Below are 27,493 nucleotides of genomic sequence, written 5' to 3'. Positions count from 1 at the left end.
TATCGTTTGTGGTAATAATTATTAGTTAAGTCCCTGTTTGGTGGAAAAGTATCTGTGCCAGATAGAGATTGCGAACGAATTGAGAATTATTGCTACAGAATTAGCCCTACATGACGTATCATTCCATTCTGAACCATTCATTTTTCATCCTCTCAGAACTTCCCAACATAGCTTTATTCTTACGGGACTATCAAGTGTGAATAATATAATCTGTCTAACATGTTAAAATACCTGCTCCTCCCGTCAGCTATACGTATAGTGTGATAATCATGAAATGGACAAAGAACCATATCAGAACGCCGAAACGCATGATGCTCTTTTTCTTTTTTTTGGGGGGGGGGGGGAGGATGATGGTAACTGGTAAAAATGGAGCAGTTTGAATATTAAACCTGAGCTTACCCCCTCTTGGCAACTTCGTATTGATAACCAGTTTTGTTAGTGTTAGAGAATAATTAGGAATTACGGTTTATTATGATATTGTATATCTTTGTATATCTTGTACAGTTGTGATTGCCGTATATCTCGCTCCGTTTATCATGCTAACAGATTATAGTTAGCTGATTATTCTCTCCGCTTTGTAACGTTCATCCCTCGGCCAATCTATTAATACAGACCTGGGCATCAGAGTTCTGCATGCCGTCATCTCATTCTCATAGCCTATTTTAATATTAACACCTCAAATTTGTCTTGGTATCAGAGCCAGGCAGGATGTCGGCTGTTTCTTCCACTCACGATGCAGGTTCCTCGTCACAGCCCACCAAAACTTATACTCTCTTCAGCTCCTCTGCCCAAACAACTGCGATCAAGTTGGATCGCAATAATTATCTTGTATGGGAGTCGGTGGTCCTCCCTCTTATAGAAGGCAATCGGTTGGAGTCCCACATCAATGGCTTACAGACCCCGCCACCTCGAATGGTTTCTGATGAAGCAGGAACTCGGCCAAATCCAGCATATGATGACTGGTACTCAATCGATCGGCTTCTTGTCGGCTGGTTACGAAACACAATGGCCCAAGATATTGGTGCCCAACTCCTTCACTGTCGCACTGCAGAGGAGCTGTGGGCTGGAGCTCGCGAACTCACCAGTGCCTCGACCAAGGCACGCATCATGATATTCAAAACAGAGTTACATAATACTCGCAAAAATGACATGAAAATGGCAGACTATCTTGCTAAGATGAAGAATATTGCCGACCAACTTGCTCTAGCTGGAGCACCAATTGCTGCAGATGACTTGATACTTCACACCTTAAATGGCTTAGATGGTGAATACAACCCAATCGTGGTTAAGCTGTCTGACCAATATGACCTCTCATGGGTCGAAGCTCAGTCGTCCCTCCTTGCTTTTGAAGGCCGTCTCGATCAGCTCAATCATCTCGCTTCACTTTCAATTCAACCATCTGCCAACGTTGCAGCTCACCAAAATACTGACCATAATGCTGACTCTCGTGGCCACACTCATGGTGGTCGAAGTTCCCGTGGTAGTCGAGGACGTGGAGGTCGCCGAGGAGGTCGTGCTTGGGACAGCAACAGTAGTCGTCCCTTTTGTGACTTATGCAAACGTAATGGTCACAAAGTGGCTGATTGTTATCGCCGCTTTGATCGCTCCTTCCAACCTCCGAGTCATGCACGTAGTTTTGCTGGGTACCCACCTCAAACCTTCTATGCTTCCTCTGACACTGTAACGGATCCCTCCTGGTATATGGACAGCGGTGCAAACTATCATGTCACTCCTCACTCTGAGCAACTCGAACACATCACTCCAGTAGGTACGTCACATCTCGTCACCTGCTCAGGTGAGAAAAATCCTGTTGTTGGTATTGGTAATGCCTTGGTTCCCTGTTCTCAGTCAAAACTCTTGCTCAAAAATGTTTTGCTTGTACCCTCTGCTACTAAGAACCTCATGAGTGTAAACAGATTAATTGAAGACAATGGTGTTAATGTTCATTTTTCTGATTCGGGTTGCGTTGTGAAGGACAAGAAGACAGATCAGTTACTGATGCGAGGAGCTCCCAGGCAAGGCCTTTATCCAATGGCAAATAAAGGCCGCACACCTCAAGCACAAATGACGAACTACACATCTAATGCAGAGGATGACTTCATTCGGTGGCATCACTCCTTAGGACACCCCAGCAATAAAGTCTTGAAAGACATCTTGAATAAGTGTAGTGTGAGTGTTCATATAAATGATAAACACGTGTGTGAGGCTTGCCAGTATGGTAAATCAAAATTATTGCCATTTCCTAATTCAACTTCCCATGATTCTTCTCCTCTTGCACTAGTTCATACAGATTTGTGGGGCCCAGCCCCGGTTCAATCTTCACATGGGTTCCGTTATTACATTCATTTTATTGATGATTTTAGTCGTTATACATGGATGTATCCTTTAAAACATAAGGGTGAAGCAATCACTGCGTTCAATCATTTTCGCGCCTTTGCTGAGAACCAGTTTAATACTAAAGTCAAGGTTGTGCAATGTGACAATGGAACTGAATACAAACCGTTTATTCCTGTGGCGCATAAAGAAGGAATACAACTTCGTTTCACCTGTCCATATACGTCTCCTCAAAATGGGAGAGCTAAAAGGAAGCACCGTCATATTGTTGAAACAGGTCTGACACTGCTTGCACAAGCACACATGCCCCTTAGCTACTGGGTTGATGCGTTTCACATGGCCGTTTATTTGATTAATCGCCTGCCAACACCAGTGCTTGATGGACAAACACCTTTGTTCAGGTTGTATAACACTGAGCCTGATTACAAACTTCTACAGCCATTTGGGTGTGCCTGTTATCCTTGTCTCAAGCCCTATAATGAACACAAGTTCCAGTATCACAGTCAAAAATGCGTGTATATTGGTCCAGCCTCCAACCAAAAAGGACACAAATGCCTGAGTGCGTCTGGAAAAATTTTTGTCTCTCGGCATGTGGTTTTTGACCCATCTGTGTTTCCCTTTGCTACAGGTTTCTTAAATCGACGGACTGGGACTCATAATGCTACTAGTACAGTTCCAATTCTAATATCGCCTGGGTTTCAGTCCTCAAGTGAGTCCACCACACGCTTAGAAGAGGCACATCACAGTGACCCAGGTACATCAGCTCCTCTAAGTCCAGAAACACGTGTAGGGTCTACAATCAATGAGTCCACCAGTGTCGCTGTCAGTGCAAGTCCAAGTTACACCGGCCCACATGAGTCCGATCCACAAAGGCAGCCCACTGAGGCTTCTAACATTGCGCCTGTGCACATGAACACACACCCCATGATTACGAGAGCTAAAGATGGGATCCACAAGCCTCGGTATCCATTCATTGGGCTCCTACACTCAGAGGACCCACAATCATTGTCCGTTATCGCTGAACCTACTAGCACTCAAGCAGCCCTAGCCTCGCCATATTGGAAAAATGCCATGAACGAAGAATTTCAAGCTCTTTGCCGCAACCACACCTGGGTTCTAGTGCCCTATGCTAAACAAAAGCTTGTTGATTGTCGTTGGGTGTTTAAAAACAAGTTCAAACCAGATGGCTCAATTCTCAAACCAAAGGCTCGACTGGTAGCCAAGGGTTTTCAACAGACGCCCGGTGTCGACTTCAGCGAGACATTCAGTCCAGTCATCAAACCAACAACAATCCGTGTCGTACTCACCATTGCAGCATCGTTAAATTGGGAAATACGGCAACTTGATGTCAACAACGCCTTTCTAAATGGTATCCTACGAGAGAACGTGTATATGCGTCAGCCAGAAGGTTTTGTTGATCAAAAGAAACCCACTCATGTCTGCAAGTTGGTCAAAGCTCTGTATGGGCTGAAGCAGGCTCCGAGGGCCTGGTTTGATCGGTTAAAAATGACCCTTCTCCAATGGGGTTTCAAAAATTCCAAAAGCGACGTTTCCCTCTTCATGCTCCAGACTCGTGGACTTGTTGCCTTCGTCCTAATATATGTAGACGACATTCTAGTCACTGGTAATGACCCTCTGTACTTGAAAAAATTCATTCGGAGATTGAACTCTCTGTTCTCTCTCAAGGATTTAGGTCCAGTGTACTATTTCCTCGGCCTCGAAATTTACAGAGATAGCACTGGTGTTTATCTGGGTCAAGCGAAGTATATCCTTGATATCTTGAAGAGGTTCGACATGCTGGACTGTGCACCAGTTCCCACTCCCATGGTCACGGGCAAACACTTCTCTCAGAATGATGGAGAACCTTTGCACAACCCCACAGTGTATAGACAGGCCATCGGATCTCTACAGTACCTCACGACTACTCGCCCCGACATCGCATATGCTGTTAACAAACTTAGTCAATTTCTGTCCCAACCTCGCACTACTCATCTTCAAGCCGTTAAACGGATATTGCGATATCTCAAGGGAACTTATCGACTCAGCCTTCACCTACGGCCAGTCAAGTCACTTCAGGTGCACACTTATACAGATGCTGACTGGGCCACGGACATTGACGATCGGAAATCCACGGCTGGTCTATGTACGTATTTGGGCGGCACTTTGGTTTCTTGGTCGTCTCGGAAGCAACGAGTTGTGGCAAGGTCGAGCACGGAGTCTGAATATCGAGCTCTGGCCGATGGTGCAGCTGAAGCAAGATGGCTTAACTCGCTTCTGTCTGAGCTTGGTCTGTTTCTCAAACAGCCGTCGGTTATGTGGTGCGACAACCTCAGTGCAAAGGCATTAGCAGCTAACCCAGTTCAGCATGCACGAAGCAAGCACATTGAGATCGACGTTCACTTCATTCGGGATATGGTACTTTCTGGTCTCATCAGTGTTCGCTACATTCCTTCTACACTACAAGTTGCAGACAGCTTAACAAAACCACTGTCGTGTTCTCAGTTCCAGCACTTCAGACGCAAACTCGGGCTAGTTATTACACCCTCTCGTTTGAGGGGGAATGTTAGAGAATAATTAGGAATTACGGTTTATTATGATATTGTATATCTTTGTATATCTTGTACAGTTGTGATTGCCGTATATCTCGCTCCGTTTATCATGCTAACAGATTATAGTTAGCTGATTATTCTCTCCGCTTTGTAACGTTCATCCCTCGGCCAATCTATTAATACAGACCTGGGCATCAGAGTTCTGCATGCCGTCATCTCATTCTCATAGCCTATTTTAATATTAACACCTCAAATTTGTCTGTTAGGAATCTGTTTATAAGAGAACTCGTATTTGTGACCACGAATAAAAGTTGCAGTGCTGATGAATGACGATAGAGGTGATTACTATTCCTCTTATATTAGCGATCACTATCAGAATTAACCCTGGAAAGGACAAAGAATAAAAATGCAGGTAGCACAGTATTCAGTATTGTTCGAGGGAAATGAGGTCGGTGGCATAGTTTGCTAGCAATAAGCATCAGACCGAGAGAGCCCTACATGAATGGTTGAAAAGCCCCCCGCCCGCGGGGGGGGGGGGGGGAACCTCTAGCTACTTGACCCTGGTGATATTATGCAGAACCGTGAATAATAACTTGCACTAAGCATGAAAGTGACGAAACTCCCCGAAACTGGCAAATATTGGTGAATACTACTGGTTGCAGTGTTGTTGTGTCATGGGTGAGATAAACCGGGCCTTCAAAGCCACAAATCTGGTGTTTAAATATCCTTTGACATTATCAAGCCCAAAAGATTCCTTTTTGCAATTTCTTTACACGACTACTGGCAACGTCAACTCAAAATAGACAGTCTACCTCCCACCTAAAGTAGAAGTAAGAAAGCACCCTAACTTTTTTTTTTTTTTTTTGCTATACCGTAAATACGCACAATCACGGTTCTACAATCAGTATCTCTGCACCAATCACATAAAGGAGTCAAACAAAATTGTTTTTCGCTATACCACAGATAAAGAAGACCTTTCTTGCGTGTGATCTCTCGATTTACAGAAGATCCCAATCAAACAACACGAAAAGAACTTGATATTCTCTTCAGATCATCATAATGCCTCTTCCACTGGAGACCTGCAAACAAAGCAACATTAGATTCGATTTTCTTCCTGTGTTTAAGGCCGTCAAGATCTCATGTTGGAAAATTAGTTAAATAGCAGATAAAGTTTAATACCACTGCCAGTCACATTGAACAAGTACAGGCGGTTGCCGGCTGCAGTAGCTGTAATAAGTACATGAGGAGGCTCTAGTTCAAATTGGTAGTATGTTCTTCCTTCATGTTCAGCGACATTGTAACTAAGAACTTTCCCTTCCACATTATCCCCAATCACTTCTGGACCAAACGCATTGATCACTTTTTCTGGAGGGCCTATATTTTCTATTTTAGCATCTTCACCAAGATCTGTTGTAATATGGTATAAAGATTAGAATCTGAAATTATTAATCTTTTCATCAATTTCTTTTCTGTTGTCTCCATAATACTAAAGTGGATTATTGGAAAAAAAAAAAAGGAAGACAAACTCACTATCAGCAAATCTCAGAACAGGAGCAACAACGACAGACAAGCGTCCTTCCCTTGAGCTTCCAAATCTCAAATCTATCTCTGTGCCACCAAGATCTGCTATTGATACTGGTACCTGTGAAGTAGATATAGTACATCAGTTGTCAGAATTAAGCAAGCAGAAGACAAAGATGATTAGTTAAGGTTCCAAGCTGATAACAAGTATTTCTTTAAAAACATAGCACTGGAGCATTTTAGACAAGTTAGCATCTCGTATTCTCGTTATTAACTCCTTCAGAATTTTATAGAAAAACCTGACTGCAAATACCCAAGAATCAGACTTAAGTTTTTCAAGATAAAGAAAGGGTATGGCCATAGCGTAATAAGATCAAATTAAGCTGGCATCATTTCGAAAGAGCACTTATCTCATAGGCTCTTGTACTCCTAGATCGTTTGAAGTATTTTACTATTGTAACGTCAAGAGAGACAGAAACATAGTGGCTCGCACATATGAACCCATAAAAGTGGAACCTACCATTTTCTTCTTATCTCTCCGTACCACCTCATGAAATATTTCCGGGGATCCAAATTGGATTTTTAAAGGCTAAGTACCATATGAGACATGATAGAATTATAGTGCACATTTCCCACATTAAATGTCAGGGCTTATTAATTATCACCTCTTCCCAATCTTGAGGTACCGAGAACGTGTAAGGGATGATAGGACTCCATCCAACTCCATGTCCTCCAGACTTTTCATCTGGCCTGCGATACGTCCTCCAACCTGTCTGATCAAATACTTGCCTACAGTACGTCACTTTCACTTAAAAGCTATGATAATAATACAAGAAAACTGACGCTAGAACTGTAAAACGTATAAAAACACATCTTGGATCAAGGAAATTGGAACTTAAAGACATTTCCTTCGTGGTCAAAGTCAATGCTTTAATCATTCAAACACTTCCTTCCATCATGGGTTCCATTTGAAACTTTGGACTTTTTTTTGTTCTTGTTTTAGATTCATTTCTCCATTTGGACTTCAAAAAAAGATCTAATGAAGTACAGAAAAGAATTGATAGACTGGTCAGACCTCTTCAAATAAACACTATTTCCGACTTTTGTTTTATGCCAATAGTCAATAGCAAGGGACTATATATTCAAGGAAAAGGAAGGGTAAAAACCTTGTTCATCAGGCTCGGATAGACCAGGGATCCTTCCTGCTAGCAGACCTTGTTTCACCGCCGCTAAACTGTCTCTCGGAAAACCCAGTACGGAAACCGCAGAAGCCAAAATTGTTCTTCTGTTCAACAGTAAAGTTGAACGCTCCTCATTTTCTCCGTTAACAAAGTCAGCTCCTCTCAAACCCGAAGCAACTCTAGTTCTTAGAGTTTCATTTTCTGATAAAGAGCAACACATTGAATGTGAAGGAGGGGCTAGCACATGCTTGGAATTACTCCAAGAAAATCCACAGTTTATAAACATAACTGTTGCCATTCTCGGGGATGAGTTGGATGAGTACTGATTAAGGATGCGGGAGAAGCAGCATAATTATAAGCAGAGAGGAAGAATGATGCAGAAGCCCACATCTCCAACGCTAGAAATTTTGTGGACGTGCTCATCTTGTGCCTGGGGACCTCGAATCCTCGTTCGCTTCTTCTGCTGACAAGTTCCCTTTGGCTCACACGTGGCGATTTATATTCCGGGTTTACCCTTTTATCTTTTTGCGCCGCGCTCAACAAAGCCACGAAAGTTGGGGAAATAAAACACGACACCACGGCGCCGAAGCCGTGAAAAATAAATCAAGTGATCACGATCACCCCAAGCTTCATTTAATATAAAAAACGGATTTTTTTTGGCCGCTTATTATTTTTACAGGAAAAATTACTCATAAGTCCTAGTATGAAATTTGGCAGCTCATTATTTTCATAGAAAAAATTACTCATAAGTCCAAGTATGAAAGTTAAACATAAGTAAGTTTCAAAAATATAATATTTACAAGTTAAAGGTTAAATTAAACTATTTGTATTCATAGGTCAAATTTTTACATTTGCAAGTTAAATTTATAAAATATAAAATTTGCTAGAACTTTTCCGTGGGGCCAAAAAGGGATAAAATCATTCCGTTCCCCATGGATTGCACTGCATTAGCATTTTCTCCAAAAGCAACGTGGAAGCATTTATGATGTAATTGGGCCTCGAGGCCTCCTTTGTGCAAAACAAAACAAGTGGATTAATATCTCTAGAACAGAGATAATGAGGCGGCATAAACGGGAGGGAGGGGCAAGATCATTTGTTGTTTGCTGTTAATTTTAATTTCATTTTCAATTTAATTCTAAATATAAATTATAATTTATTTTGTTTTTAATATTTATTCGTTTCATCTTTAAGTAATTAATTCCCATAGTGATTGTATGTGTTAATGAGTTACTATCAATTCATAATTTAAATATATATAATTAATAAAAATATTTAAAAAAGATAATATTTATTTATTACGAATAATTAATTTAACTAACTTCTTTATTATTTCCAAATTAGTCAATTACATTAAGTTTTTTTCCCAGAGGTGATCATTGTTTGAATCCGCTTGAAAAAAGCAATTTTGCACCCCACCAAAATAAAATCCCTTGTTCATACTCGCCTGTCACGTCCACCGCCTCTGCGCCCCAACCCTCGTCCAAAATGGATTTCAATAAACATTTTTAAGGAAACGAAGTTATTTGAGGGCAGATTATACATTACACGAACAATTCATCATTCAACTGTAACTTGTACCCCAAAAAAAAAAAATTGAATGCTTCAGAACATGGAATATGTAAGCTTAAGGTATCTCCCGGCTAATCAAGGCAAAGGGACCGGGAGACCCCATTTGGAAAATTCAACCAAGTTCCTATTTACAATGGATCCATTGTGCAACCAGAACGTTTCAGCTGACTGATGAAATTGCCTCACTTTTCTCTGCAGTTCCCACATTATTCCACGCATTGCCGAGCAGGGTGCCGAATCTGAAGCATACACCCATAAGCACCTTACTTGTCTTCCTCGAGCTATTATTGCTTCTATATCTTCATCTGAAAAACGGGTTACAAGTTATATAGCTGTAAGATGCCGGAAGGACATGGTAAGTAAATCAAGAGGCAAATGGCACATATTAGTTTTGACCTGGTATTGATTCCAGATACTGCAATAGCTCCGCGCCTATTCGATTGGAAGGCCATTTTATTGATATCTGACTGTAATCAATGACATTCTGGAAAGGCAGTTCTACTTGATCGGATAATATAATGGGGACACATTCCTGTTAAGCAAATTATCACTATTTTCATTTCTTTCAAGCAAAGCCCATTCTGGGCAAAAACACCAAACCGAACAGATCCACACAGATGGAGAGAGAAACAGACCACAAAATAAGACTCATAAAAGCGAAGGGTCCAAGATGACTCCCCCCGTGGAGCAAGGCAGAACTTTGCATTGCGCAAATGTTCAAAATATTCTTTCCTTCCCAATTTGTCGGGTCCACTGAATTTCAAATCTGGACATTCCAACTGTTCATTACATCAATACATTATACATGCTGCATAATATCACAATGAAGATTTAACGGAGCCTGAAGTAGCACGTTCACAAAAAAAAAAGAAAAGAAAAAGCAGTACAAACAGACATTAGAGACAAAAGTTCACCATGTGTTTTGAGTGCATTTAAGTGGAATCAACAGATAATTAAGCTAGAGATTGCTCAAAAGACGACATGCAGAAGTACGATCACATTGAGGCACCTAATGAACATTAACAATCGGTGTATCCATGTAAGTGGCAGTTGGCATTTCTCCCACCACATGGTGTTGGCCCCCATTTACTAAATGTAAGCAAATTTTGTCAATCAATGAAATTCCACAGTGAATGAGACACAATGCTCGAAAATAGCCTACTGTTAAGATGAGTTTGGCAAGAGTTACCAAGTCATAGAAGATGGCGTACCTTGTCTGGAAATTGCTTTGCAAGCTGTATCAGCTGAAGGCGACCCAATTTTCCTTGTGCACGTCCCAAATAATTTGCCAAGTACTTCCGCTTTGACAAAGGCAGTGGCTGGACCACTGGAGCATCAGTTTTAGTCATACCATCATCAATATTGCCAGGAATAATGATGTCTTTCCACGTATTAAAGGCACTTGTATCTCTCTTATCAGTCCGATCACCCTATGTTGCCATGTCCAATAACAGGTTTATAGTTAAAAAACTTCCATACGGACCTCATGCATCTGTCTATTATTGATTTTTGCACGCAGACAACTGACCTCCACATGTAATCATATTATTTTTCAGGCATGTTTAGATTGACCCTTAAATCACATGTAGATGCATTCGCAACATGGCAGTAAAAAAGTCTAAACATGGCTCCATAGAATGATCATGGTAATGGAGTGATAATGCATACAAATATGAGAATTATAATTTTAGAACGGTAAAAAAGAAAGGGGGCAGGATTATGAATTAACTTTTAGGATTCCTTCAGTTGCATAGAATACCATAATCAATATGTTTGATCCCTGACAATTAATTATGGTCTAGCAGCATGCCAACAAAAGATGTAATTTGCCCTTTACTTCTTAATCGCCCTAAAAGGTAACCTTGACGAATTTTCCAGCAGCAATAAAGAATAGCATCGTAATGTATAGTCAATTTTCCTGGTTTGTTCCAAAACTATAATCACAAATCAGGAAAACTCAATTAATGAAAGGCAGGTAGGTTCTGAGGAACTTAACATATTTTACGCAAACTTTATTTGAGAAGAACCACCTTAAAAAGAATAAAATTAATGACATGCATGTTTAATGCTTCATACAAGTTTAAACCTTTTTTCCTGATAGTGTCACTATAAACACGCTAAAAAAAAAACAGAATAAATAATTTCATTTATTGTCAATGGCTCTTGTGATGTATTCCTGTATCATATTTCATACCATATTCTGTCCAAGTATTATGTGAGTGGGTATATCCACGTATTCCTTAGTTTGTTCTCCATAAGAAATAATTTCATCTTCCAGCTTGTCGAAGTCAAAGACAAAAGTTTGATCCTCATATGCTAATTTTAGTAGTTAAAGTATGCCAAGTTTATAAGCTTCATGACAAGAAATAAGTGCACCTCCGGAGTAAGAATAATAGAGCGATTTATATATGTTGCCCAAGATTTGAACAAATGAGCTCCTGCCCCACTGCAGATCAGAAAATTCAAAGTTATGCGTTAGAAAGCAATGTGGAACCAAACACCTTGAAAAGAGAAATTATCAGATACAATTTATTTGAGCTGATTGTCATAGGGTATGTTTAAATCATTAAGATCCATATTCACAAGCAGATGGACCTGTCAACAAAGTTTGCAGAACCCTTTCAACAGCTATCTGGTGGACTATATGAAGTTAAGATGCTTTGGTTACTAGGAATTCTTCAAGCCTATTGGAACACCAAAATTTTCCTCTGCCAAAAGTCCACTGGAAAAAACTTTCTCGAAAGTTAATCTTTTCTGTCAAAGTACCATGCCATGTAATAGCTTACATGTGCCTTTGTGGTTTATTACAATTGGGGGGAAGGGTGGAGGCTCATGCATATAAAACTGTAGAACAAAACCGTTTAGTGTATGTTGATATCACAAGGAAGAGTACGCCAGTGAAGTCATTAGCATACCGACGAGTGTGGGGTCAAGCAAATGGAAAAAGAAACTCTGGGAGAAAGATCAATTCAATGATCCCACGCTTGTTCAAGCATTCGTAGCTTCAAATTCTCATAAACAATACCCCCTCCAAACCCTTTTATAAGGAACAAATAACTGCTTTACACAGATAACCGGAAATAAATATGTTAAGGTTACCTGGGGAAAACAAATATGTGGTTACGACCTCCAGATAACCGAAAATACGGCATTTGGCTTAACACCTAAGCCAAAAAGAAAAAGAGTTCGCCTTAGTCCTGTGCATATGAACAAAAGCACACCCTACTTCAAACAAGGAAATGAAGAACTACTTTGACATAAGTCTGGTTAATTTCTTTATCATTCAGACCACTCATCATTCGAACACATTTAACATATGATGGGACGAAGAATAAATCCGCTTCCTCCTTCTTCTCCGTTCGATATTTTGATTGTTGGAAAAACTTGTGTATTTTGACCTACAGTCAATATAGCCATCAGAGAACTCAGAAATTCAAGCAAAACGCCATTTAAACAGAGCAAAATGGAAATTAGCTAAAAATTTTAAGGCCAAGTAGATACGACAATAAAGTTCTCCAATGGCATGAAACATGCAATGACAATATAAAGTTTGCATTCATTAATATTGTCAGCTGGCTGGCAGTCCTCAAGTTTCAGCCAGGATAGACTCGCACTGAACTTTGAGCTTATACATCCATATATCACTGCGAGGATCTATGGAATAAGTGCAGTTGAATCAATCGCATGTCGCGTTATGTCCAGAGATCCATACAATTCACATACTTTAGGGCATTCTGTTTTCCAGAGTATAAGGAGCTCAAGTAACTAGCAATTTCAAGGCAGTTGAAGTATGAGCACACCTTCGATTCTAAACGCCAAGCCCCGCTTAAATAAAAATCATGGGCAACACGTATATTTAGCAGAATCTAATTTATTAAACTACAGTTGCCCAATTACAGAAACAAGGAATAACCTGAGTTCCCCACTGGCCTTTCAAACAGGCATTCTCGGTGATTTTGCCTTGCCTTCCATACATCAAGACCTTCAAACCGTCGATCTCCTCCACATCGTAGACGTAGATCTTAAGGGAGAGCTGAGACCCATACCCACTCTCCGGCCAAGTGTAGGGTCCACCTGGCACTAAGTCGAGCGACGTCCGCACTTGATCAACGGAGAAGCTACATGGAGCAAAGGAATGATCGAAGAGCCTGGTGAAGAAGAAGGTGGCAACGACAAGGAATAGAGCTCCAATCTGGTGCGTTCGAGTGCAGATAAACTGATGGGAATGAGGTGCCAATGGTCTCAATTTGTGAGTGCCACTAGCCATTTCTGATATCTGAAGCAATGGATGGTGCTGCTATGAATTTTCGGTGGAGCTCATCCCCGATGAGGACATAGTGGCGAAAAACGCACCGTTTGCCTTCCAGAGCTCGCCGCAGGGCGGGACCGTCGAGAAGCCTGACCCGCCAACGGAGGGGAGAAGAGGACATCTTGTATGGGCTAAAACGCTAGGTTGGCCCGCGGTGAATAGAAACGTGGGCTGAGGGGGCGATCCTTTCCTCACTATAATCGAATAATAACCACCATAACCTTTCAGAGCTTAAATTTAAATATGGGCGAATTACAAGTCCTATGAAAAAAAATATATAAAACAAATTTCAGAAGTTGTGATTTTTTATTTTAAAATTTGTTATTACAAACTATTTAAGTTATTATTGAGATGTTTTAGTAATTTTTTTTTTGAGATTGCATTTTAATTCTCCTTTTAAATAAATTGTCAACCTAGTGTGAAATAGTTTTATGATCCAAGTGGAAGTGCATGTTTCATCTCTGCGATGAACGTGATGTGATGATATTTGAGTTTTGTTTTAATATAGTCTCAATTTACAGGTTAATCTTCTAATGTTGTCTTTGAGGTGTTTGGTTTATCCTAATAACACTAAAAAATACGCACATAAGTTGAGATAAAACCTTTTTTATTTATTTTATGAGTTATAGAATTATTTTTAAAAATACTAGTCCAGACACTTTTTTTTCATCTTTTGCAACACATACCATGTGGAAGACAAGAATGTTGGAAAATTACATCATTCATATATCTAAGGTTATGTTAAGCGTACATCGATGCTCCTAAGCTACGTGACTAGTTAAAAATCACTTAAAAGTTTTTATTACCTGGACTGGCTTGAGAATTACATAAAAACAGTCCTTGCCCTGCGCCTCATACAATGTCATCACCAGAATTGCAAAGCATCGTTTTTAAAATCTGATGGCAGTGGATACTTTTACTACAAGACTCAAAGGCTTTGAACACAGCAGCACGCTGAACATCCTCAAGGTAACCGCGACTCTTTATCCAAGGGAGGGTCTCTTGAAAACTGCAGTGGACAATTCTAAGATTTTCGTTTAATGTGCGGAGGGGCCGAGGAAACTAAAAAGGTTTTTGGTAACCTTGAAAAGTGTTTCTTAGAAGCACTTTTTCATAAAACGAGATAAACTTTTTCACATATTTACTTCGTAATCTGTAAAAACACTTTTCAAACTATGGTTTAGGGAGTGTTTGGGTGGAAACCAAACCATGGTTTCAGAAGTGATTTTACAGTCTATGAGATAAATATTTAGAAGAATTTATCTCGATTTGTGAAAAAGTGCTTCTCACTTTTCAGGGTATCCAAACACCCTTTTAGTTTCCATCCAAACACTTTTAAAATTGGAACGCGTACGAGCATATTTCTCCCTTGGCAGCGCATATTTGGAGAGTGAGTAATAATTGATGTAACGCGGGAAAACAAGTCTCTATGAAAATTGGCATTAGAAGCTCGCATCAGCATATAATAGCCTGGAGAAGAGATGTGATGATTTTGAGTTGACTGTTGAAGACATGCTTCCCTTTCGCTTTCAATGATGAGTCTGTGACCAGTTTGTGGGAGGAAGAAAAAAATGACGCTAGTTGGTACTTAATTTAGCTTATTTTAATTTGAGCTGAAATTATACATATTCTTAGACATTTATAGTTAAATTGACGTCCTTTAGACAAATTATGCACTTAAAATCATTTTTTAATCCTTGCTTTGGCAGAGTTTTACCACTTAGAATGCCATGATTTTTGGTTAAAAAGAAAGAAAGAAAGAAGAATGACTGATTCACTTCGGATGAACTAGAGGAGTTAAAAAAAAAAAGAGTACTAATTCATTACTTACTGCTCCTGAATACGAGCATGGAACTTGAAAGTTGGAACACAATTTTAGAAACAATCTACGCCAGTCCTTCAAAATAAACGTAACCTCGTCTTGATCCTTTCATGTAGTTTTCTAGCAAAAGAACCACAAATGTCATTTATATGACTTTTGCAAAAAAAGAACTAAGAAATACAAAAAACCCACTCAACTTTTTTCGAGATAAATAATACTTTTCCGATTTTTAATATAGGACCTAATTATTAAATTAATTTTGGTTCTAAATATAATATTTATTTATCATATTTATAAATTTTTCTAAATTATCTTTATGGATATTTCCTCATCTATAACGAATAGAAGAGGGTGGAGGATATTAAGGAAGATAATTATGGTGTTTTAGAAAAAATATGTTATATTTTTTTATAATTAACTAACTTACATAACTTTCTTAATCTAATCAAATTAGTTAAATAGATTTTATATTAAAGATTGATGGAGTAGTTTTATAAATATACATTGGAAGAAATAATATATTGGAATTTTTATAAGAAGAATACGAGTTCAGTTTATCTGGATCCTCAATTATTCAGAAAAATAGCTATGAATTAACCGTGGCAACAATATACGTTTAACATATATTTTAATATTCTGTGCAACAACATAGACAGAATATTAATTTTTTTAGGAAAAATTAGGGATAATTCCCTCATTGAAAATTTAATTGGCAAATATGACCTGAAATGATTGATTGCATGAAAGAATATTAGTTACACATAGAGGAAAGTTAATTGCACAAAAAGAAGATAGTTTGCACATAACATTATTTAGATATAAAGAATTAGTTTGCATATAAAAAAATCTCATTTGTAGAAAAGAAATTGAGTTGCACATCACGTAAAGGAAGATCATTACACACAAACGAAGATAAATTGCATATAAAAGAAATTAAGTTGCACAAACTTTTTAAGTCCCATTTATCAATGAAATTTTTGACGGGGAATTTATCTCCAATTTTTTTAAAATAAAATTATCAAATATATTAATAAAATATCAAGACAACATAAAAAAATTAATGTGAGATTTCTGGCTTAAAATAGAAAATGCAGTACAGGGATATTCATATAACGTTGAGACAAATGAATTCGTCTCCTGTAAGCTATAACTAATAGCAGTATATATTTCTCGGAAAATAAAATCTACGCATCTGCTTGCCGCACTCGCCCGATTCAACAGTCTCAGTTCCATTCAGCTTAGGGCCTGTTTGGTTTGAGAGGAGGGAGGGGGAGGAGAGGGGAGGGGAGGTTTCATCCTCACCTTGTTTGGTTTGATTAAAAAGGAGGGGAGGGGATGGTATTTAATGATCCCTTGTTTGGTTCAAGGAGGGGAGGGGAGGGATAGTAATAATCAATTTACCATTTTACCCTTATATATTAGTTTATATTTTTTATTGATATATTATATAAATTAATTTACATCTTAATTTAAATTATATAATTTAATCAAAATTCAGTCTTATCATGTTAATATGTGTATTAAAAAATTGGTATAGTAATTTTTCATTCTAATTAATATAATAATATATTTAAAATAATCAAATTAACAAATTTTATATGCTCTAAGAAAAATAAAATTTTATTTTCTTTAGGCTATCTTTTTTTCCAGCTTTAAAATATATTTAATAAATAATATATTTATAAAAAACAATTAATTTTATAATATTATAATTTTTTATTTAAATAATTTTTATTTTTAAATAATTTTTATAATATATTTTTAATTATAATAATGTATATATTTTTTATTTTTTTTACTTAGGATAATATATTTTTTATTTGAAATAAATATTATAATAATATATTTTATGGGTAGAAGTGAAATATTAAAAAAATCATAAGGGCATAATGATCCAAAATTTTGACTCCCCTCCAAAAACCCCCAATTTGGAGGGGAGCCAAAATGAGGGGAGGGGAGGGGACATTTTAACTCCCCTCCCCTTCAAAATTTTTAACCAAATGAGGGGTAGGGTGTGTTTGGTATGAGGGATTTGGAAGGGAGGGGAGGGATTTTAATCATTTTCCCTTGTTTGGCAACACACAAATTTTAGGAGGGGAGGGAAAATTTTTTAAAATTTCCCCTCCCCTCCTCAACCTCCCCTCCAAAATTGGGAGGATTTGGAGGGAAAAGACAATATTTTGTCATATTATAACCATTATGTTCATATTTTGTCATGTTGTGACCATTATGTTTATATTTTGTCATGTTGTGACTATTATGCCCACGCCTTAAATAAAATAAGAGCAAAATTGTCCATATTAAAATATTTTTCCCTCCCCTCCCCTCTTTTTTTATAAATCCAAATAAGGTGATATTAAAATCCTTCCACTCCCCTCCCCTCCCCTTCCCTCCATTAAAATCCCTCCCCTCCCCTTCCTCTCATTGAGCCAAACATACCCTCAGGGTTTGTGATATTCAACACCCTTTGTTAAAATCGCAGAATCCAGACGTTCATAGTAGTATATATTTCTCGGAAAATAAAATCTACATATCTCGCTTGCCGACTCGCCCGATTCAACATTCTCAGTTCCATTTAGCTTAGGGTTTGTGATATTCAACAACCTTTGTTAAAATCGCAGAATCCCGACGTTCATGGTTTGTGCACTTGCATAGAAGGTCCGTGAGACGCATTCGGCTTCGTCATGCGTCACCGAGGGATGGATCCCGATGAGGAGGAGTATGAGGAGGAATACGAAGATGACCAAGTGGTTGATGACGATGAAGCGGAAGTGGAGGAAGAGGAGGCCCACAGAGGAGCCTCCTCCAGGAAGCGCAGAAGATCTGGGTTCATAGACGACGACGCTGAGGAGGTGGACGAGGATGAGGAAGAGGAGGAGGATGATGATGATTTTGATGAAAGAGGCGGTCGAAAGCGCCAATACAAGAGAATGGCTGCTTCCAATTTCTTCGATGAAGAGGCGCAGGTGGACAGCGATGAGGAAGAGGAAGAGGAAGAAGGCGAGGATGGTAAGCTTTTCCTGCATATCTTATTGGCTCAATTTGAATACTAGACAGTAATCTTACTTATTCTGCAATTGACTGAAATTGCTTCCTGCTGAGGGGTAACCATCTATTCGGAGCTCATGTGTGATTTAGTCCTTCACGTTTATGTGATTGGGGTCGGGCATGTACATTCTCCAGGATGAAATAATGTGGACTTTCGTTGAGCAGAATGCTGTGAATGGCTTGAACTTTCTGTTTTTCTCGTTTGACATGTCATATGTTACTACTAGAGTTTTGAAATTACGATGTCTCATCTACCCTGTGTCAAATATGAGGAGATATGATGATGGCTGCCTGCATCATGCAGATTTCATCGTCGAAGAAGGAACTGATCTACCAGATGAAGATGGTGGAAGGAGGATGCATAGCCGGCGTATGCTGCCCCATGATCAAGAAGACCATGAAGACCTTGAAGCTATGGCAAGGAGCATTCAAGAAAGATATGGAAGGCGTGTCACAGATTATGATGAAGAAGCTACAGATGTAGAGCAGCAAGCCCTTCTGCCATCTGTGAGAGATCCCAAATTGTGGATGGTTAAATGTGCGGTATGATCTTTGCGATGTATAAATTCTATGATACTGATTGTGTATATGAATTGCTTCTCGTGTACGCACGGAATTTAAAGCTTTTCCTAAACTTTTCTATAATGCTTACAGATTGGTCGTGAGCGTGAGGCGGCTGTTTGCCTCATGCAAAAATATATTGATAAAGGGTCTGAACTTCAAATAAGGTCTGCTGTTGCTCTTGATCACCTCAAAAATTATATATATGTTGAAGCTGATAAAGAAGCCCATGTGCGAGAGGTATTGTTGACGTGTAAAGTTTATATTTTGTGTTACTAGGATATTATTGTGGTGTTTTAACCCTTGTTTATGATTCAGGCATGTAAAGGTCTACGCACCATATTTACTCAGAAGATAACACTTGTTCCGATCAGAGAGATGACTGATGTTCTTTCAGTTGAAAGCAAAGCTATTGATCTTTCTAGAGATACATGGGTCAGAATGAAGATTGGGACATACAAGGGGGACCTTGCAAAGGTATGGATTGCATTCTGGGAAACATATGATAGCATGTACATGCTTTCTTTAGTTACAACCAAGCTTTCTTTTTTCACAGGTTGTGGATGTTGATAATGTACGTCAGAGGGTTACTGTGAAATTGATTCCGAGGATAGACTTACAAGCCCTTGCAAACAAATTGGTGTGTAATTTTTCTCCCGCTTGAGAGTTTGTGTGTTTTGTCGAGCAACCAACTTTTTTTTGTGAAATAGCTTAATAAAATGTGTTCATAACATATGTGTGATGCAGGAAGGTAGAGAAGTCGTAAAAAAGAAAGCATTTGTTCCTCCTCCTCGGTTTATGAATGTTGATGAAGCTAGGTAATGCTGTTTTTTCCTCCTCTTTTCTTTGTGGATAACACTGTTATATGTTTCTTGGAAAATTTCGTAGTCTTTTCTTATGGATTCTACTCCTGCAGGGAACTGCACATCCGAGTAGAGCATAGACGCGATCCCATGACGGGGGAACGCTTTGAAACTATTGGAGGCATGATGTTCAAAGACGGTTTCTTGTACAAAACGGTATCAATAAAGTCAATCAGTGCACAAAATATCAAACCTACATTTGATGAACTTGAAAAATTTCGAAAGCCGGGTGAGAATGGAGATGGAGATGTAGCTAGTCTGTCAACATTATTTGCAAACAGAAAGAAAGGCCATTTTATGAAAGGTGATGCTGTTATCGTCATCAAGGGAGATCTAAAGAATTTAAAGGGGTGGGTAGAGAAAGTTGATGAGGATAATGTTCATATAAGGCCAGAAATCAAGGGCCTTCCTGTAAGCATGAATTTATTTTTTCTGGCTCTCTCCTTTGGATTGCCTACTACGTTTGCATGATGTTCTGTTATTAATTGGTTTTATTTTTTCCTTGGTTTTTGGCAGAAAACTCTTGCTGTAAATGAAAGGGAACTTTGTAAATACTTTGAGCCTGGGAACCATGTTAAAGTTGTTTCGGGCACACAAGAGGGGGCTACTGGTATGGTGGTGAAGGTGGAGCAGCACGTGCTGATTATTTTATCTGATACAACAAAAGAACATGTGGGTTACTATTTTTCCAATGGTAGTATGAAAAAGCGTTTACAAATTAATTTTTATGATTAAGTAATTGACGTGGAAATTTCTCTTTCCCAGATTCGTGTATTTGCTGATGATGTTGTGGAGAGTTCTGAAGTCACTACGGGAGTTACAAGAATCGGCGACTATGAGCTACATGATCTTGTCCTGCTAGAGTAAGCATTTTTTTAGCTTCTATTCTCAATATGCTTTTACATGTTACTCATTTTTAATTCAATTTGGTGCAGTAATTTGAGCTTTGGTGTGATAATCCGTGTAGAAAGTGAGGCCTTTCAGGTCTGTATCTCGCCTTACTTGTCAAGAATGCTCATGCATTGTTTTTACCCATGTTAATGTTTTCATCTTGTTTTAGGTTCTTAAGGGAGTTCCTGACAGACCTGAAGTTGCACTGGTGAAATTAAGGGAAATCAAGTGCAAGATTGATAAAAAAATAAGTGTGCAGGATAGGTTTAAGAATACAGTGTCAACAAAGGATGTTGTACGGATAGTTGAGGGTCCCTGCAAAGTAAGATTCTGATTTTGCCGAGTTTGGTTTCTTGAAAGTTCATATTGTTAAGTTTTACTTTATGTGTTACAGGGCAAACAAGGACCGGTAGAGCACATATATAGGGGAGTCTTGTTTATCTATGATCGACATCATCTTGAACATGCAGGCTTCATATGTTCGAAAGCTCAATCATGTGTGGTTGTGGGAGGTTCACGGACCAATGGCAATAGAAATGTAGTTAGTTTGTGTTCTTATGTTTGTTAATATCTGGGGCAAGTGTTTTTATTTAGTCCTCATAATAATTTGTTGTTTTTCGCTCCTAAACTCTAGGGTGATGCTTACTCAAGATTTCCCAGCCTTAGAACTCCGCCAAGAATCCCACAATCTCCTAGGAGGTTTTCTCGAGGAGGGTCACCAATTGATTGTATGTGTAACTCTTTGTACTTGAATGTTATATTGGTCTGTCATTTTGATTTAGTGCATTGTTTTATTGAGAAAGTTGTTTGATCTCATTCTTTTCAAATGTGGATAGCTGGAGGAAGGCATAGAGGTGGAAGAGGGCATGATGGATTGGCTGGTGCAACAGTTAAAATTCGCCAAGGTCCCTATAAAGGTTATCGTGGGCGTGTTATAGAAGTTAACGGCACATCAGTTCGGGTTGAACTGGAGTCACAAATGAAAGTTGTGACAGGCAAGCTTTTTGGATGATCCCTTCTCTTGGCTGCACTTCTGTATATATATGGAATCTAACTCGTTGATCATTTGCAGTTGATCGTAATCATATTTCTGATAATGTGGCTGTTACCCCATACCGGTGAGTTATAATTTTCCTGTACATGAATTTCTAATTTCTTCAATTTTTTTGAACAATTTCTGAGTCAACCTTCTTATGCTGTACGTTCTGCCAGTGACTCATCGCGGTATGGAATTGGAAGTGAGACCCCAATGCACCCATCTCGAACTCCCTTGCATCCTTATATGACTCCTATGAGAGATCCTGGAGGTTTGTTTAAGTTTTTGTGCTGGATGAAATTAGATATCTTGTAAATGTAACCTTTATCATGCATTTGCTTAACACCCTTCGATTTGCAGCCACACCTATTCATGATGGAATGAGAACTCCCATGCGTGATAGAGCATGGAATCCTTACACTCCCATGAGTCCTCATAGGTATTGACTACAGTAGATTTTAGTTTTCAATGACCGTAGTGAAAGCTAGTAGTTCAAAAAGGTTTCAAAGTGCTTTACTATTAAAAACTTAAAATTCATTTCTACCAGTTTACTGCATTTTTCACTTCAGTTTTGAGGGAACCATGTCTTTCAAATTCAACACACAATCAACTTTTATGGTATACAAAAATGATGTGTTTTGTTAATGCTAATACTTGCGATGAAAATAATAGGGAAAACTGGGAGGATGGAAATCCTGGCTCTTGGGGCACCAGTCCACAATATCAGGTTCAGAATCTTAGCTAACTTGCTAGATACCCTATGGACTTAATTTGAGTGACCAGAATGACCTTTTATTTATTTTTCTTATTTTCTTCGTAATATCTCAGCCAGGGAGTCCTCCTTCACGAATGTACGAAGCTCCAACTCCTGGTACTATTTGGGCTAGTACCCCTGGTGGCAGTTACAGCGAAGCTGGGACACCTAGGGATAATTCTGCATATGGTAGCACCATCTTCATTTTTATTGTCTTTGCAGTTTTTATTTCCGTACTTGTATTCATTCTGTTTGATGTGGGTGATTCTTGCAGCCAATGCTCCAAGCCCATATTTACCATCAACACCGGGTGGACAGCCTATGACACCAAACTCAGCATCTTATCTTCCCGGCACCCCTGGAGGGCAGCCTATGACTCCAGGAACTGGTGGTTTGGACATGATGTCCCCGGTTATAGGTATATAAGTGCTGTTCCATATGTTGGATAGATAGTTTTATGTTGTATTTTAGCTTTTTGTAGCGTGACTTCTGGTCAAAGGATTATTTTTTTGTGCAACCGCTGCATTCTCCTCACTCACATGTGCACGTTAAAGATTGGTACTTCCTCTCGTTTTTCTCTGTTTTTTTTCTTTTTTTTTTGGGGGGGGTTCACTTGCTGTTTTTTATTGAAGGAATAATCTACTTGAACCAGAGGATATAAGATCTCACTCTCTAATCCTAATAGCAACGGAAAATCTCATCCAAGTACGTGAATGGGAACCAGTACTTGGCTGTATTTGACAGTACCCATGGATGCGTCAGGCAATTTCAAAGCCAGGACGCTAGTTGATGCCTTCTTGAGGGGCTCAAAACCGTGTTAGCTTTATCATGCAAAAAGCATTCTTCCCAGTTTTGTCTTCCAATGGCCTTGCAATGATTCAGTAACCCTTTACATAGCATAGTTAATATCCTGTATGACCCTAGAAACGTTGAAGCTTCTTGGCACTGGCTGGTGGAGGCCAATTCTGCCTCCTAATCTTCTCTAGATCAGGTCCGACTCTCTGTGATAAACTCTACAGGGTTGCAATTTTTTTGCAATGCCTTGACTAGTTCTTCCCGATAGAGATTGTTGCAGTCATTATTGATCCAGGCTAAAAGAATCCGATGCATGACCTTCAAGATACATGGTTGCTATATCCGCCTAAAAGTCGTCTAGTGTTTGATAGTGATGAAAGTACTTCTCAGCTCTGAGAATTCATTCACGAGTATCTCCTCCACCAGAACTCAGGGAAATCTGTTTTTGTGCAAGCTAAGTGTGATAGATTTATTTATTTATTTATTTATTTATTTAGTAAAATACACCTTTTACTTTCAAATTCCTGTTCTTTCTCTGCCCAGTGGAAATACTGCCTACCAGAATAACTGGATGGTGGGGTTTCGCCCTTGCCATTAGTGTCCTGCGCAGGAGCTATCCTCTGCAACCAGTGCACTAATGGCTTCCAGCTTTGATGTTATCAAAAGAGCAGTTCTTTGAGAGGGTTAGAAGTGGGTTGATGGATAGATTGATGGATCTTGCGGAACATTAATGGAATGAGTGGGCACCATTTGGATCAAGGAGGTTTTGGCACCAAAATGATAAGGATAGACTTTAGAACTGAATATTTTTTCAAGGAACAATTTACTAGAAACTGTTGAGCAAGGATCTCACTCTATTCGTAATAGCCATGGAGAATCTTCTCAAAGTTCATAAATGACAATACCTATGACTAGCCTCTTTTGACTGTACTTATGACCACTTTTTATAATGCTTGGAAATAAACACTATAATAAAATAGCCATAAAATTGGAAATTGGAAACTGGGTGTTAGTGTTCAAAGTGATGTGTGCCATCTGCCATGCTAACTCTCCCGTTTGCACTACATTCTTCACTCTCTGCATTGTCCCCTTCCTTTTGCTGACCATATTCACTGCTTTGACCTTGTTCTCCATGCAACTTTCTTCATATTCTATGCTTATGATAGGTGATCCATGGTCTCTTATTAGACACACCCTGTCCAGACTTTCTAATACTATCTCCATTTTTTTTACCCTCATCTCTCTTATTCCCTTGATAAACTTCCTCCTAATTTTGTCATTGCCTCTCATTGTTACTGGATTTGTTTATCTCATTTTATTTATCTTAATCTATCTTAGGATAGATGACTGATTTGTATCACCAATCAAATGTGATCTTCTGATTATTCCATGGCCTTTATCCCTTTTAATTTTTTTTTACAAATCCATTTAATGTTATAATTATCCCTCAAAGTCTCCTTTGCTTTGAGTCCCCTTGTATTGTTTATTGATTGGATCTGCCAAGATTTGAAATGATGGTTCAATTTTGTTGTAGGCGCAGACAGTGAAGGACCATGGTTTATTCCAGATATATTAGTCAATGTGCGCCGTGCTGGAGAGGAATCTATTGTGGGAATTATAAGAGAGGTGCTTGCGGTATGTTCACATCATTCAAAGATTGCTTGAATAAATTTTTCGCATGTACTTAAGCTTGAAGATTGGTTATGCTGACATTTTAACTGGATGGTCTTGACTTTTGTCCATCCCCTCTTGAGGGATGATTTCATCCGAAATGGTTATACTACCTCCGTTTTTTAATACAAGAGTTTGTTTGATTTTTAATTTGGTCATAAATATAAAATTCCAATCCATTTTGTATCTCATACTTATTCATTTTTTGCAAAATAATTCTTGTAGTAGTTTGACATGTTAAATATTACATCAGTGTAGCTCTAGCTAAAATACATGATTAGGAAGGGGGTATTCAAGGAAATTCAACTCATATTTGTTATAAATAACTGACTAAACAAACTTTCTTAATTTAACTTGCTTTTAAGAGCACATCCACTAATTTCAGTTGTATACTTTGACATGAGTGGTTTGTCTTTAATTTTGTTTCCTAGTAACTCGTTCCGTCTTTTATACTGTGTTTCAGGATGGATCTTGCAGGGTAGTCTTGGGATCAAGTGGAAATGGTGAAACAATAACGGCTCTTCCCAGCGAAATGGAGGCTGTGGTACCCAGGAAATCAGACAAGATAAAAATTATGGGTGGGGCTTTGCGTGGTGCCACGGGCAAGTTGATTGGGGTAGATGGCACTGATGGTATTGTAAAGGTAGATGATACACTGGATGTGAAGATTTTAGACTTAGTCATTCTAGCTAAATTAGCTCAATCGTGATTAGTCTCATGTACACAATAATTTTTTTAATGCCATATCGTTTTTGCCCTCATATTTGTGTCCTCCTCTCTCCCCCACTCTTCCCCTCGCCCCCTTTCTCTCTCGCTGCTTACACCTTCACGATCTCTTTTTCCCACCTGAGTAGTGTGTATATAAGGGGCGAATATTGTATTTTAGTAGTTTTCACACAACAGATATAGACACTGGTACATTTAGGTATCTAAAATTATATGCTGTCGGATTGTGGTATAAGATTACACTATGATTGAATAATGTCTTATTAATTTGGGAAGATAAATGTGCCTTCCCTTCTAAATCCTTGAAAGTAAATGTGTAGTATGTCCATTCTTGCTGATGAATCTATATGCGCGTGACGGGCGATTAAAGTAAACGGGTGAGAGAGAATTGACTCGAACGGATGGCTAACACCCAGCCCCGGCCTCCGAGCCACGAGGATGAGTTTGATCAGCTAGGCTTCCGCCCTCATTGTATGCCAAAAAATTTGATCTTTGATCACTTAAATGAACGTCGAAACCATCTCCAAGACGACAGGCCTTTAGAGAAGATGCAGTTGTCCATTGGTGCCGCATTCACAATATGCATATATCCTCCGGCCGGCAGATAAAGATCACACAAATCACACGCCGTGGGACAAGGTTTGTCGCATGTTAACCGACTTTGGTACAATATTTATTGTAATAACTTAATGAGAAAGTTTGTCAAAAACATAATTCATTTGATAAACAAAAATGACTTGATCAGAAGGACAAAATGGTAATGAATCTAATAATAAACGTTTATTCCACATTTGGGATATGAGAGCGTGGAAATGGAAGTGAAAAGGGGTGGAACAAGTGGAAGTGGTGGGTTCCAAATGGGAAAGTGAAAAGTACCAATTGAGACGACAGACTTTTAACCAAAGTTGAAATGGTCTAATCATGTCCACCCTTCCCAATCCATTATTCTCTCTTCCTCTCCATCAAACAAGCATCATGAACAAACAACAAACACTAGATGGGACAATTTTTGCCTCTTATTCACCAACACTCCTTCCCCACTCACCACTCTCTCTCTCCCCCCCCTCCCTCCCTCCTAGTTTTCTGTGGACTTGGATTCTCTCCACTACCTTCCCATCCTCTTCCCCTCCACTATTCTTCTTTTCTCTTCATAACTATTGGATCAAAATTCTAATGGTCCAGATTTAACATCTTATAAAAATAATGTTATAAAAAAATAGATAAATAAATTTAAACTATTAAAATCTGATCTGAATAGTTTACAATTGTAATAAAAAAAATTAAAAAAAAAATTGCTCTATAATAATAGTTTGTAGTTATGAACTGTTCAGATTAGATTTTAACAGTTTAAATTTATTTATCTATTTTTTATCATAATATTTATTTTTATAAAATGTTATAAAATATTAAATCTAAACCATTGGAGTTTTGATCCAATGGTTGTGAAGAGAAAAGGAAGGTGGTGGAGGGGAAGAGGATGGGAAGGGTAGTGGAGAGAATCCAATTCCAGTTTTCTGCATAGCTTTGGTGACAAACAAACTAGAACCTCATTAACGGTAAGCAAATCCCTACATTGACCTCATTAACTTAACTCTAGTTGGGTGAATATAGAGTTCCTTGTATGAAATTAAAAAATGGAGCAACACAACGTACTTAATTATCTGCTCTTTTCGTGATTCTAATAAATCAGACACACAAAGGGGTGTGGGATGGTGTTTTCTTTTTGCCCGCCGAAGAGCTACATCCAGCAAAGATACCAAAGTGATTGTTATTTGTTGAAACATCCCAGCATCTCACGTTCTTAGGTTCTTATAGGAACTGTTTCACTTGCAGAAATGTAGCCGCAAAATGACAAATGGGACT

The 27,493-nt window shown here is 38.7% G+C and overlaps 3 protein-coding genes and 1 long non-coding RNA gene across 6 annotated transcripts; 2 read left to right on the top strand and 2 right to left on the bottom strand.

Annotated features, from left to right (window-relative positions):
• The first annotated feature begins 1,679 nt into the window (after positions 1-1,679).
• On the top strand, positions 1,680-2,371 carry LOC114750541 (uncharacterized). Its single transcript, XR_003740672.1, has 2 exons — positions 1,680-1,768; positions 1,975-2,371. It is a non-coding gene; the product is annotated as an uncharacterized LOC114750541 (long non-coding RNA).
• A 3,211-nt stretch (positions 2,372-5,582) lies between these two features.
• Positions 5,583-7,949, bottom strand: LOC114750530 (psbP domain-containing protein 4, chloroplastic). Of its 2 annotated transcripts, none has more exons than XM_028939122.1 (5): positions 7,571-7,949; positions 7,070-7,173; positions 6,414-6,525; positions 6,063-6,290; positions 5,583-5,962 (listed from the first exon to the last, which is right to left on the bottom strand). In XM_028939122.1, the coding sequence occupies exons 1-5, from the start codon at positions 7,881-7,883 to the stop codon at positions 5,898-5,900; spliced, it is 822 nt and encodes a 273-aa protein (XP_028794955.1). In that variant the 5' UTR covers positions 7,884-7,949; the 3' UTR covers positions 5,583-5,897. The 2 variants fall into 2 exon arrangements, with proteins under 2 accessions (XP_028794955.1, XP_028794956.1); XM_028939123.1 differs by having other exon boundaries at positions 7,070-7,177; positions 7,571-7,653.
• Positions 7,950-9,061: 1,112 nt separating this feature from the next.
• LOC114750529 (probable glucuronosyltransferase GUT1) lies at positions 9,062-13,574 on the bottom strand. Of its 2 annotated transcripts, XM_028939121.1 has the most exons (9): positions 13,068-13,574; positions 12,406-12,552; positions 12,254-12,318; positions 11,531-11,600; positions 10,366-10,584; positions 9,790-9,933; positions 9,551-9,686; positions 9,190-9,459; positions 9,062-9,160 (listed from the first exon to the last, which is right to left on the bottom strand). In XM_028939121.1, the coding sequence occupies exons 1-8, from the start codon at positions 13,419-13,421 to the stop codon at positions 9,230-9,232; spliced, it is 1,365 nt and encodes a 454-aa protein (XP_028794954.1). In that variant the 5' UTR covers positions 13,422-13,574; the 3' UTR covers positions 9,062-9,160; positions 9,190-9,229. The 2 variants fall into 2 exon arrangements, with proteins under 2 accessions (XP_028794954.1, XP_028794953.1); XM_028939120.1 differs by having other exon boundaries at positions 9,062-9,459.
• Positions 13,575-17,734: 4,160 nt separating this feature from the next.
• Positions 17,735-25,663, top strand: LOC114750527 (putative transcription elongation factor SPT5 homolog 1). Its single transcript, XM_028939117.1, has 22 exons — positions 17,735-18,294; positions 18,638-18,876; positions 18,988-19,134; positions 19,213-19,371; positions 19,451-19,534; positions 19,642-19,712; positions 19,811-20,168; positions 20,274-20,429; positions 20,523-20,620; positions 20,693-20,741; positions 20,818-20,970; positions 21,043-21,186; positions 21,283-21,376; positions 21,485-21,643; positions 21,721-21,766; positions 21,861-21,955; positions 22,045-22,123; positions 22,357-22,411; positions 22,513-22,627; positions 22,713-22,856; positions 24,768-24,868; positions 25,368-25,663. The coding sequence occupies exons 1-22, from the start codon at positions 17,970-17,972 to the stop codon at positions 25,611-25,613; spliced, it is 3,117 nt and encodes a 1,038-aa protein (XP_028794950.1). The 5' UTR covers positions 17,735-17,969; the 3' UTR covers positions 25,614-25,663.
• Positions 25,664-27,493: the final 1,830 nt, after the last annotated feature.

This window comes from Neltuma alba, unplaced genomic scaffold (genome assembly GCF_004799145.2).
Source record: "Neltuma alba isolate B1F8T4 unplaced genomic scaffold, ASM479914v2 tig00006516_pilon, whole genome shotgun sequence".
Classification (NCBI taxonomy): Eukaryota; Viridiplantae; Streptophyta; class Magnoliopsida; order Fabales; family Fabaceae; genus Neltuma; species Neltuma alba.
This window is presented reverse-complemented; position numbering and strand designations above follow the sequence as displayed.